At 39.0% G+C, this 13,665-nt stretch overlaps 1 protein-coding gene across 2 annotated transcripts in view; it reads right to left on the bottom strand.

Annotated features, from left to right (window-relative positions):
- Window positions 1–302: 302 nt before the first annotated feature.
- The window catches only part of LOC138691896 (short-chain dehydrogenase/reductase family 16C member 6-like), a 215,359-nt gene continuing 201,996 nt past the window's right edge, over window positions 303–13,665 (bottom strand). For both annotated transcript variants that reach the window (XM_069814482.1, XM_069814483.1), the window contains 3 exons: window positions 13,502–13,604; window positions 10,065–10,178; window positions 303–6,810 (listed from right to left, as the gene is read on the bottom strand). In XM_069814482.1, coding sequence (XP_069670583.1) covers window positions 6,684–6,810; window positions 10,065–10,178; window positions 13,502–13,604 — 344 coding nt within the window. In that variant the 3' untranslated portion in view covers window positions 303–6,683. The remainder of the gene's footprint in view (window positions 6,811–10,064; window positions 10,179–13,501; window positions 13,605–13,665) is intronic.

Here is a 13,665-nt window from a genome sequence, read left to right as displayed (position 1 = left end):
AATTTAAATAAATTCATGGTAATAATAATAACAGGTATACGTTGTAAATACATTCTACCTGTGTCCAAAGTTTACTCCACTTTTACTTTCTTCCTCCATGCTCGTCTGTATCTGCATCGTCCGTAGAGCTGGCAGCTTCTGCCTTCACGTAATATGCTGTGCTGGTGGCAGCTGGAAAGTGTTCGGTAGGCATTTATACTGTTGTCCGGATTCTAATGAAGGGAAGAGGCTAGTAAGGCGAGTTTCTCATGCAGATTCTGAGTTGGGATGGAAACACAAAGTATTGCAGAAAGACACATCAACACGGTTATTTGGATTTATTTAAAAATACACATCTGACTGCACACTTTTAACGCTTGTATCACTAATGATTTCTTAAATTTGGTACATAAACAACTTTTTTAACTTTCCCGTGTTAATTGGAACTACTACAATATTTTACCTTAGTTCCGATTAATACAGGAAAATAAAAATAAAGTTCTTTATATAACAAATGTAACGAATTATCAGTTTGAAATACAGTGAAGTATAACACCCAGGCTTGGTAACAGAGATATTACGATCTGTAACAAAGAACCTCACCAGTTTTATTAAGTGCAGCCCAACACTTGCACACGCACACCTTCAGTTATCAACTAACACAACGGCAGAGTTCTGTCTTGATTTGAAACACGTCATGGCATCTTACTTGCGTGGTTTAAGGGCACATCTGAAAACTCGAAAATATGATTTTATTAAGAAATGCAATACGCCAAGCTCAGAACATACTAATCAAATACAAAAGCTGCACATCACTTAGCCAGCTCTGTGTACGCCTTCCCAATATTTAGACAGTAATTACCAAAGACGAAGTTGCTTGTGTTCGGGGATGGATATAGTAGCCTCACTTGTTCTTGTGTTAGCAATATCTCGTCAAGTCTCAGGGCAATGCAATAGTTTCTCTGTGTTTTCTATCTATTTTATTGCCTTCTATGTTTTACTCTTACATACATAAGGTACATACGTAAGTACATAATGATTTTTATTTGCATCCAATTGTCTCATCTTCTAGACATAACATACAGGGAGTTACAACTTTAATGTTTAGAATTTCTGGAACATGTTCCTGACACGTTCTACGTCGATTAAACCTAACATACCTATATCCAAAGTTCTATAGGTTTGGAGTATTTGTACCCCAAAGTTAAATATTTTGAGTTTAATTTTATCGCTGAATACTGAAAGAAGTAACACCAATTTTCGAAAGTGACATGTCTATGTCATTATTTTTATTATTACCATATCACATTTTAATATCAACTACTTGTGAGTATGAAAGAAGCAGTGCAAAGTTGAAAAAAAAATGTCCTTAAGATTCCAAACACTGTACTTCTTGAAATTTGCCAATAGGCACGTGAAAATACCTGTGCACTAGGAATCCCATGATTTGGGAACAGTGCTCGATATGCCAAAACAGCTGCTGTTGCATTGCCATCACACAGTCCATACACATGAACTATGTCGGCGTATTCCTGATGTGTGTACACAAAAGGCGTGTTTTAGTGGTCAAAACTCAATAAAAAGACTAGTCACAATACGGTTTATTTTTCCCACAACTGTTATTTTAAACTGTTTTCTGTTTCGTTTCCTTAGCAACCTAAACAATTTTAATTTAATTTCTCTTAAAAGTAAAATTTCCTTCATTCACTGCTTTTCAAATGTTTCTTATGTATCTCTACTTAGTAACGCCATAAAATAGGCCTTGTATAAACGGTATAATGCTTGGAGCTGCAAGAAGTTCTATTTTTTCCAGCTCTGTTATCTCTGTAACCTCTCAATTTCGGATATAGGTATGTTAGGTTTAATCAACGTAGAACGTGTCAGGGAACATGTTCCAGAAATTCTAAACATTAAAGTTGTTACACCCTGTATATATTTTCCTGTTTAATTTAAGTTTTAAGTTCCACATTTCATATGTCGCCATCTTGGGACTCTTCCTGCTGTCAGCTGTCGATCAGTAAATGAGATATAGTCATTCGTGAAAACCCAGCCTTTTCTTTGCCCGAAGGTGAAGGTAGACCCGATCGTTCAAGCTTTAATATTGGCAACATAATAGTTGAGTAGAAATGGAAATACTGCACTACCCTTTTCATTGTTGTAACATAGAGAGCTGGGAGGGTACAGAAAATGCCGTCCAGGAAAACGAGATGTGTCCCAAAGGGCTGAAGACCTGTACCTTACTTGCAACTTTAGCCAAAGCGGAGTGGCTTCTGGCCAACGTAGACTTGAACCCCACTCTGAATGCTACGGAGTCCCTGATGTTTCTAAATTCCTTCCTGAGGTTAGAAGTAACGGAAATGGAGCAGACATCTGTTGACCACCCACGCGCTACATTGTTACTGAAATACCGGGTGGTTCAGAAGGTATTTCTGAAAGCTAGTTGATGAAACATGACATTATTTAGAATAAAGAATATAATAAAGAAATTCATTATTTGGAACTGTTCTCAAAATATTTGGAGTTGAAATATTCCAACATGCGATGTCAATTATCGTGTGTAGCAGTCTCTCTTTACCTGTCCATACGTCATGACTGGAAGGGATTATGTTTTGTAAATAAACGGATCTCTTTGTTGGTCGAATCTACAAGAAGACAAGTCAGGCCACTAACCTTAAGAATGAAAGAAGCTCTTCTGAACAGGGAATAAACCCGATGTAATAATTTCATTATTAAACTTGCTCTCTAGGTAATGACGAATTCATGCTGCGAAATATTGGAGACGCCATCAGTCTTAAGAATTTCACGTATAGCTATGGATGGAGGACACTGGTAAGGTCCCGAGTTCGATAATGCTGCTGGTGCTGACGGGTATTTTATAACTAACAATAACGGAGTATTTAATGCTATTTTAGTTTTATTCTGGTGTTCAAACAACTCCTTGTAATAGAAATTGCTTCATAGTATTGCTGGGTTTCAAATTACACTTCGGAAACGATGCCGTTTTGAAAGGGTTATTTATATTTTCTTTTCCAAGTAGCCATATCTTTCACCACCTAGCACTCCACAAAAATCTTTTGACTCACCCTGTATAGTCTTCATCATCAGTGTACAGCCAGGGTGTTCAGCGGTGGCACGCTGGTTTTCCATCCACTGCACAGTGGGCCAGACTGAGTAAAAAATGGGACAAAATTGAAAAAAATGAACTTTTTTTACAATACTTTTGACACTGTATACTCATAGTAGGGATCCTGGTGAGCACTAAACTCATGCTGCATCATCGATAACATGTTTTAACAACTGTGGCTACAGCCTTGAAAGAGAGCTATTGTAACCAGGCGGTAGCGCACCAGTCAGTCCTAGGCCGTGCGCTGGAGACAGTGGTGTGTGTTACGTGGTCATATTCGTGAATAAAGAAATAACAACAGCTGAGAATGTTAGAACAAAGGGTAGGTTTTATTAGGAATATATGTAATTTTGAATTGGTTTAAATAGAGTGTAAATATTTGTGATAACTCGGAGGAATGCAATTTAAGCTAATATATTTTAGTTTTCAATATTTAAAAAGGGTTATAAAGTGCGTGTCACTCGATGTTACGAAAACTTTTGTGTCGATGGTTTAAACAGACCCTATAGATTGCAGAAAAGTCGTATTAAGCTGCAGCTACTTGCACTTTTCTGTTTAATGTGCGAAAATTCAGATACCTACGTACAGTATTATTCATTACTATTCCAGATGACCGCTGTTTTTACACCGTGAAATCATGGAAGTCTTGCTACAAAATAATAATGATAAGACAGCTGTTCATGAGTTTGTTATTTCATAATTAGGATTACGTGAAAATTGTCAACAAGATTTTTCTTCAGAACAAAAGAAAAAAATAGTTCATTCTGCAGTAATTTGAATAAAAGATAGCAGAATTGCTACAGAATGAAAAATAAATAAGAAGAAAAATATGGCAGTTCACTGGATCAAGAATTTAAGCTGCTCCCATGTAATAAATTTTATGTTGAACATGTGGCTGGATGTTCATAGTTGTATAGCCATTCTGGTCATCCAAGAAAAATGTTCTCTGAATCATCTCTGAAGACCAAGAGGAGGAAAACTGAACATCTCAGAGAAGCTGCTGATCCTGCTGCACTTGCTCTTGCTACTCTGATAAGTCTGAAGGCTTCTGGTAAAAAGAAGCAGCTAAACTAGTGGAAAATGCTGTAAGTACACCAACCCGCGAGGCAAAAATTCCAACTGCATACAACGAGCATAGTGGTTCCTGCAAAAAATGTTGCAAAATATAGTGGTGATGACGTTTTAGCCCTGATAACGGATACGAAATTATCTAAGTACCAGTACACTTTATTGAGACTACAAGAAAAATGTATAAATGTAGATTTATATCCAGTTCGAGACGCAAAGCTGCATTGCTATCCATGTGATAGTACTCTGACAGAAATAAGTGCAGAAGTGAAGTTACAGAGTCTGTTAGATCATACAGCCATACGAATTTATGAAAAGGGGAAAGGAAGAAATTCAGAGTCTGTTTCCAAATGAGATGGGACTTCTTGTGGACAAACCTAAACCAGGAGAGAGCGGAACCTCAAACAACGGAATACTCCTAGAAGATTCTTCTCAAATCCCGAATTAACATATCCATAACCGGGATAGATAAAGACTCAATTATACATTTTGCAGTTGTTCTTCGAGTAATTTCTAACGGAAGAGACATTAAAATTGATTCTTTGGATCAATATGCGCTAGAAAATGCAAAATTGTTCATTCAGAAGTATCCCTAGTTTAACCTGCCAGCTAGTGTACACAAAATTCTCATCTATTAACTCAGCTCTGCTTCCAATTGCACAGTTATCTGAGGAGGCTCATAATAAAGATATTAAAATAATATATCGGGAGCCCCACACAAGGAAAAGTTCTCGTAAAAAATACAATGACAGATTTAGTCAACAACCTTTTCATATCTTCCGATCCTCTCATTTCAAATATAAAGAAAGTCACATAAAAAACACAAAACTCCCTTGTGGAAGGAAGGATTACAGCTATTGAAAATAATTTTGTCCCATCTTGAGTCGATTTTGCCCAATGTGCAATGACCTGATCGTATTGGACAAAGCAGACGTTACGCAGGGTTTTTCTCGGATGTGAATCGCGCGCGTAGCATTTCGTAGCTCTGTACAGCTACTATATCTGGTAAGGTTTATCTTATCTCAGTAGCAATAAAACCAAGTCCCTTCAAATGAGGGTGGAGATTATAGGAGGGTTGTAAATTTTCAGGATTCCTTTCAAAACCTTGTTATTGTACAGGCTACCGGAACTCAGTTTCTTGAAAGACAAGCTCAGTGACGGAACTACACAGTACGAAGAGAGATATTTTGTAATTTTATTTTGCGCTACAGAATGTATCAACTAGTCCCTTCCGCCACTGGATGGATGGACGGCATCGCTCCACTCCCCCATCGCCATAACAACACAGACGAAGTAAGACATATCTCTTTTCTCTTTTCACAGTGAGATACAGCCTTTAAGAGCAGCAACTCACAGATCTGACCTATCCTACCCCTCCCCCTGTATCACGTCAGAGAGGACCTCACACCTCTTAATGCAGTCCCCACTGTTTCTATTAAGACGCAAACACGTTACCAGCTTGGTTCACAGTAAGACGTACCTATGGTTTTTTAATTAAGAGAGTAATGACAATTAGACCCACGTTCATGTGATGTCTTTTGCTCACAATTACCTGTAAAACTGATTTCTAGAGGACGGGTTATTATTCGTGAATCATTCTGTATGTGAGCGTGTGCATGAATTCACCCTGATGCTGCACACGAAAAGTGAGGGAACCTCTACATTGATTACGTTCTTGCTTCATAGTACACTAGTGGCTTCTGTACTTAAATTAATGACTTATGTATGGTGTCCGGCAGTACTGCTCTTGGACGACATTTCCGAACACCCTGTATAGCGCAGATCTTGAACTTGACCGTGTCTGGTTGCTTCTAAATAAGGAAGAGTTACGAAATAGTAAGTGCGTGAAAACGACGTCCCTCATTATCCTGCTGAGGTTGGCGACAAATAATGTGCAGGATCAGCTTCCGAAGTGGCTAGAACATTGTATGAAGTGCTTCGCTTCCCAAGGTACCTACTTCGAAAAAGAAAGTGCCAAGCACTGATTAAGAAGAATTAATCAAGTCCACATCTTTTCAAACGGCTCTAGTGAGTGTTACATTTGTCCTTAAGTTCTGCATATTCTGTGGGTTGGTTCAGTATTCCTTCACGTTTTAACGACGATTCCAACTCGACGGCAGCTGCTTTTTTATAAATACTGCCTGTAGCATTCTCACTCAGGGCAAGACTTTTACGTCACTCCACACCTCTGATTGGTGTGTCTGTTTCATTTCCCTCGGTATGCTCAGATATTTTTACGCCCTCAGCAAAATGGCAGCCCTTGGACGTTCAAGGACGAAGGGATAGATTAGATCGTTTGAGATTCAGATTCTAAGAGAAAAATCGCGTATGCTAGGCTATGAGTTAGGTAGGCTATACATTGAAATACGAATCAGGAAAAGCTATCGCAGCGATGTGAGTGACTGTCCAACCCGAGCAGGAATCACGTGGCCCACTTTAATTCACAAGTCGAGGGCTGCTAGTCCACTCAACCGGCACAGCAACGTCAACCACTGCACAGTGTTGCCAGCTCTCACGTCTTGACGCCGCCGCTGGGGTGGACGATGCTGTAGGCAGCGGGGGAAGACACCCCCTGGGGTGAGACACCGCGAGCCTGGAACACGTCCCTCCAAACGTCCCTGGCGTCCTGGGGCAGCGTCCTGCGCACGTAATAGTAGTAGTAATAATAATAATAATAGATACCAATAACTTACTAATAATACTTTTATGAGCTCTCTCTCTTATAAAAGTGTAAAATTATACAATTAATAATAATCAGTTAACTCTCGAAGCAGCCACAGATTGTGCTCAGGAATGTTCTTGGAAAGGAAAAACAATCTTTAAGTTAATATAAAAATATAAACAGTGTATTTTACAAAATGAAATAACATTAACGTAATATAAGAATACAGGCAATATTGTTGATAATACATACTTTTGTTAGATAAAAGTTTGTTGAAATAATTTGTACACTTCCTTTTAAACCCAAAATCATTCAGGATAGTTATGAACAGGTTAGGCCGCTGTAATATGCTGCTAGTCAGCGGTGTATGCATGGAGGAGGAAAGGAAATGATCATCCTACTCCGTTTTCTTCTGGTCTAGTTTCTTCATGAGTGTTGCCTTGTTGGTGTCACTGTGGTCCAGACTTGTTTTCGGACAGTTGACTAAACAGCAGTATATTATGAAACAAGTTTATAATGCTAGGTATAGTTTATTACATGAGTAAATGTTATGCGAGGACGTAGTGAATTTCATGCCTTTCACGAATGTATGTATAAGATTATACATGAGTTTCAGACGCTATTTCGTGTACGACAGCATTACAAAGAAATAATATCAGATTTGTAATTATGGCTAGTTGATATCATGGTCTACGAAAAGGAGGTTCCTATGGCAACAGTGATATAGCCTAGCACTGGCAAATGTAAACTTCATGATACAAGTTGCTGCCTTCTTAATACAAGTCATGACGTTTTTGTTGCCATGGTAATATTTTTACAGCACTAGTACGATAATGTGGCGTATTGAGCACGACTTGAACTAGCGATCAAGACTGTTCATCCGCGTCCGTTTGGTAATGGATACTTATCGATCGTCATATCACCATGGTTATGACATTCATTACCGCGCAAACCATTTACATATCGCACTCAGTCAACGATCGTATCATGAACGCATTATTAAATAAACGCGGAAGAAATATTGTATGCAACTAGTGGGATGAGCATCATTGCCGCTCTCACGTGGTTTGCAAGAACGAGGCGTGGGCCGAGCGGTAATGATGCTCATCCCACTAGTTGCACAAATACAGGGACATCATTTTATTTTTATTAAAATTTCTAATATTAACCTGGCTATACCTTTGGTTGAGAACCGGAAACACCGTTTGCTACCCCCTTCCACGACTGGAGTTCGATGATACTGGCGTAAAATACAAACAAATCGCTTTATTAGGTATAGGAGGGGAAAAAAAAAAGTAGTTCATCCATTTACGTAAACTAGGAAATATCGCGATTTTCAGTTTGATAATTTTCATTATAGGTTTTTGTTTAATCAAAATACAGTACAGTATTAACAATGAGTGTTTTTACTCACGAACTGATCCATTCGGTCGTATTCATTATACAGTGTAGGCCTATATTATACCGTCTACAACACATTAACCTACAATATAGAGAATGAAGTTAAATTAAAAAATAATCATAATATGGATATTTAAACACATTTTTGAAAATGGTGGTCGTTCATTTTGATACAGGCTTCAGTTCTTTTGTGCATATTACCGCACTATAGATTATTGTACCTAATTCCAGTTACCAGGTTCGTCCTTCGTATCAGTAACTCATGTTGAAATAATTCTATACCTACTCCGTAAAAGAGTACCTTACGTACTGTAAATTCAATCTTCACTTCTGCCCGACCCGAAAAGATAAAATTACTCAGACATGCTATCCACTGTCCGTCCAAGTGGTTATGTCGCAGGGTCGTAGAAAGGGGGGGAAATCACGTGACAGTTAATTACTTAACGAGGGCCTTTTACTTAAGTTATTTTAAACAGTTGTATAATATTACGTAGACGTCCAATTCCTAACAGAAATTAATGTTTTCAGAAAAGAGCTAAGACAGCCCAGCCACTAGCCTTTACTGAGGGGCGAGCAGAAGCGAGTGGTGGAAACCGGGATGCGACGTAAGCAAACGGGTGACGGTGCCTGTGAGAAAATATGATTCAATATGGAAAACGCGAACATATTTCTGGAACGTACTATACTCACTTAGTACTGCTTACTATGATAGCATACGCTGCCTCGGGTCTGTGTGGAGAACGGTTGGAAGTTTAGGCCTACTAGTAGAGGGGTGGGAGTGAAGTACATTCAAAAACTCAGGTACAATAAAAATTGAAGTAAAAATAAAATGATGTCCCTGTATAAAAGAAAAGAATTGTATAGTCTTGGACCAAAGTTACAGCTATATTGAGGGCAGATTCCGTATTACACTTAGGTTCAGTTAGTGGGACAGAAATAGCGATCTTCTGGTAGAATAAGCATGAAATTTGCACGAGTACTTGGTTTTGTTTAATGGCAATATGCTAATAAATATTCGTAATTCTTTTTGACGCCTAAAACTTTTAAATCTTTATGTGTGACGTTTGTTGGATAATGTAAATGCTTACTTAAACAAATTCTAATTACTCTGTTATGCAGGGAAACAGCAGATTTTCTTATACCTCCACAACCCATTATTGCATACTGAATAACCGACTGACTAAAGCTAAATAAATAGACCGCATTATATTACATGTGAGAAGGGATCGCAGCTGGTAACATTTATATATCAATGCTCTTAATTTGGATAATTTATTTTTTTCCCCAATGTCATCATTTGGTCAATTATAACGGCTAAATATTTCACGTGTTCACTTGTAAGAATTTTAGGACATACGCAAGGATGAGTATTTCAACAATTTCCGGAATTTATAGTTATTTTGAAATTATTTTCACTTGGGGAAAGTTCTGTTTTGTTAATATTGATGAACGTTAGGTTTGCACGTAACCAATTATTGAGTATGTTAACTCCCATATTAGATAATAATATGTAATACTAACCATTAAAACAGTTCATTAGTGGAACAGTAAATAAGCCTATTTAATATTTCATTTAATTTTATCTGGGCTTATTAAAAATAAATGATTAATATGGCAAGTTATGTGTCAAACATGACTAACTGCCGCCATTAATAAATCTTTACATAATAAATACACCGGCCAACATGATTCTTGTCTCACGAGTACCAGTAGTTGTACTTAATGCAGTTTTTTTTATCGTGTTTTCAAATATGTATTCGCAATTTCTCCATCACTCACAGTTTTTTGGGAAATGGAAAGGCGGAATATTACCGTGATGTTGTCACGCACCTGAACACGTTCAGCCAGAAGTGCAGGTTGCGCGGCACCGTGACGGTCTCCAGGTCGTGTCTCACCGCGTCCACTATCTGCCTGGCCGCGTGGCGGGCGGACAGCTGCGGGATCCTGCGGGCAACAGCCGCCACTGACTGACTGACGTCAAAGCCTCAAGAGTCAGGTAATCATTCTTTATAATAAATTTAAGGACGAGAGCAAAACTAATGTAAATTCCTCCAACCTACTCTCTGGGGTTTTCTGGTAACTGCACAAAGTTGGTTCCCAGGCTTCTATTGCAGCTCTGTGACGTAACGCTTCAACACAGACATTCGAAATGGAAAACCAGATACGTCCAGTAGCACAGTGGTAAAGAGTTAAAAACTGAAAATATTTGTGTACAGTGCATGAGGATTAAGTTGGCGTGATTTCTACTATCCTTGTCTGAGGTCCTTGTCTACCGAATGCCACCAGATGTGACGGGCAAGAGGTTTCCTTTTGTAAAATTCTTGGAATTCCCTTTCTCCTCCCTTCTCCCTTCACACTTCTGCAAACCCAATTAGTGGATCTCTCAGTGGCGTCTCGGGGTTGTCTGAGTTCATTAGTTAGTAGTATTTTGTGAATAGTGAAGTGAGTTTGTGTCTTTTTTTTTATTGGGTTATTTTACGACGCTGTATCAACAGCTTAGGTTATTTAGCATCTGAATGAAATGAAGGTGATAATGCCGGTGAAATGAGTCCGGGGTCCACCACCGAAAGTTACCCAGCATTTGCTCGTTTTGGGTTGAGGGAAAACCTCGGAAAAACCTCAACCAGGTAACTTTCCCCGACCGGGTTTCGAACCCGGTCACCTGATTTCGCGGCCAGACGCGCTGACCGTTACTCCACAGGTGTGGACGAGTTTGTATCTTGTTGTACCAATTTAATATAATATAATTCACAAATTAAAATGTTTTCGGAGATGAATGGTTTCACTGTTACCTTAAATATTGTAATGAGTATTGTGTTCCTGTATTTAATAATAATGGTAGGCAATACGGGAAAACACGGGAAAGCCTTGAAGTCGGACGGTATGAACATGGTTATTAATGCATATAAATTCTTTACTGAAGAATATGAGGAACTGAAATGCGGAAAACAAACAATATCTGTGCCGAGTTTTATCGAAAGAACTGCTGCAGCGACAAATATATCTTCTCGTGGTGTTAACAGGATTAAAAAAAAAAAAAATAAATAAAAAAACAAAAGAAAGCGGAAGCGGAATTGGAAGCGTGCTGCGATCTCCAGGAAAGAAACCCCCGAATAGGATTCTTAAAAAACGTGTGTAACAGGTTAAAAATGGCCGCACTTGCAAAAGTGACGGAAGAAAATTAGAGGTAGGCCTGTAAACACGTAGAAAAAGTTGAAAAATTTTATTGGGCGAAGGATGGACTTGTAGATGGAAATTTATTATTCGTTCGTAATCAATCTGGACGACACAGACACGGACGAACTTTCTGGCGGAGTGGAGTCAGAATTTGAAGAGGAAGAGAATGCCGCCACTGGTAACTCGTGGTCGTTTGAAGGAGTGTCGACCATCATAAATGAGGGTAGAGAGAGAAGGTGAGCATTCTCTCTCTTTCTAAAAGGGACTAGACAAGTAAATCCTCATGGACTGTAGTAAGGTAATTTGTTTGCGGTCCAACAATAATATTAAATTCTGGGACCGTGTCTATTGTTCTAATCCCAATGGCAGATTAGTGTACTCGGTCGGCAATGTTACTACTTCATGCAACCGAGACTGTAATCTTTTCGCTGTAAGAAAAATCCTAATGTAAACAATAGCACGTGACTGAAGTGAGGCTTCATTGGCCGCTGTTTGGCGCCATAGATTCTCAGTACGTGTTCCCGCCTACTGTTGTACATTCTGTTTCATGTTAAACATTTCCCGTTACTCGTCAAGTAGGCCTAACCTCACTACTATGCATTCGTTTGCTTAGGAAACATTTACTTTATAATTAAAACTCACATAACTTATTATATACATTTAGTACTATTTGTTTTTCTCCGCTTTTGAGAGGGTTTCCACTCTTACATTTAATAACCACACACACCGAGGATGCAGAAGCCATACTTCAGTACCACGTGCTTACGTGAACAACTACGAGCTCAAGTGACGCCAGCTTGTTACAAGAACAGAATACCTCGGTATTACTGTTGGTATTCATCCGCGTTCATAGTACATAACAAAATATAAAAGTAGGTTATCTTTTACACAGCGTTTTAAATATGAGTGAAGTTAAATGTTTCATCGTATTTAGCAACTAGAATTCAATTTTTTATTTTCAAATAATAAAGGGTGCGTCAGAAAGAACGGATGGATTTCAAACTATCGATACGCAACGAGGAGAGAGATATAGTGAGGGGGACCACGACTGTTGGGTCAGCCATAGAATGCAGTTTCAGTTGAGAACATGGTGTTGGTCTGGTGTACAACGTGCTTTCATCGTAGAGACATTTTTGAAAAATGAAGAGTCTGTGATCGCCACTCAGGACTCATTTCGACATCGGATGTCACGCTAGGATTCCAACTCGGAATACAATTTTGCGGTGGGTGGCTTCATTTCGTATCACAGGTTCAACATTAAAGAAGAAATCACCTGGACGAAATTCTATTGCACTGAGATTGTCCGAGGCTACGGTAAGATCTCGCGCCCTGCGACTTCTTTCTTTGGGACCATTTGAAGGCGTAAGTTTGTAAACATCGATCACATACACTGGACGAACTGAAGACAGCGATTCGTGAAGAAATCGTGGCAATTGCACCAGCTATGACTGTGAAAGTGATGGCGAACATCAGAAAACGCCTCGATGCCTGTATTGAAAGCCAAGGACATCATATGGATAATGTTGTTTTACATAAATAAACTGCATGTATTGGTGAATATGTTGATAACAATAAATTTTTGATTTGATGAATCTTTACAATTTTCTTGCCCTGTGAAATCCATCCGTTCTTTCTGACGCACCCTGTACAAGATTGTGGTTTCCAAATACGAACTATATTTTCCTACGTCATGTGAGTGTTTCGACTGGGAGCCAATCACGGGTATGACAGCCACGTGCTTATGTTTACAGTAGGATTTTCCTTACAGCGAAAACAGTATAGTCTGCAGGCTCAGTCCTTCATGTATTAACGTTTTGTTTAGTTATTTATTCAATAATTCTTTCAATCAATCGTTTATTCAATAAACCATTCATACAATCATTCAACAATTCATTAATGTTTCTGTTGTTGAAGAGCAATGTCGTTATTATCCATGTTGACTGAGTCTGCATTTTCTGTTATATAAAAGCAAAATTAATTGTGCAGTGGAACTTCCATATCTTACTATTCTCCGAGATCAAGAACGGAGAGAGAGAGAGAGGGAACCGAAACCAAACCATGTTTTGCAGCAGGGTCCTGACCGGCAGTACCTGAGGTCGAGCTGCTCCGGGTGCAGCAGGTAGGGGTGCGCGCAGGTGAGCTTCACGTGCTGCGGGTCCAGCTGCAGCTCCTCGGCCACGGCATCCAGGAGGCCTGCACACATTAAACACACTGCAGACATCCAACAAGCTGCAAGATGCTGTCTTAGTTCGCA

The sequence above is a fragment of the Periplaneta americana genome, chromosome 16 (genome assembly GCF_040183065.1).
Source record: "Periplaneta americana isolate PAMFEO1 chromosome 16, P.americana_PAMFEO1_priV1, whole genome shotgun sequence".
Taxonomy (NCBI): Eukaryota; Metazoa; Arthropoda; class Insecta; order Blattodea; family Blattidae; genus Periplaneta; species Periplaneta americana.
The sequence above is the reverse complement of the archived record's forward strand: the minus strand, read 5'-3'. Positions and strand labels throughout refer to the sequence as shown.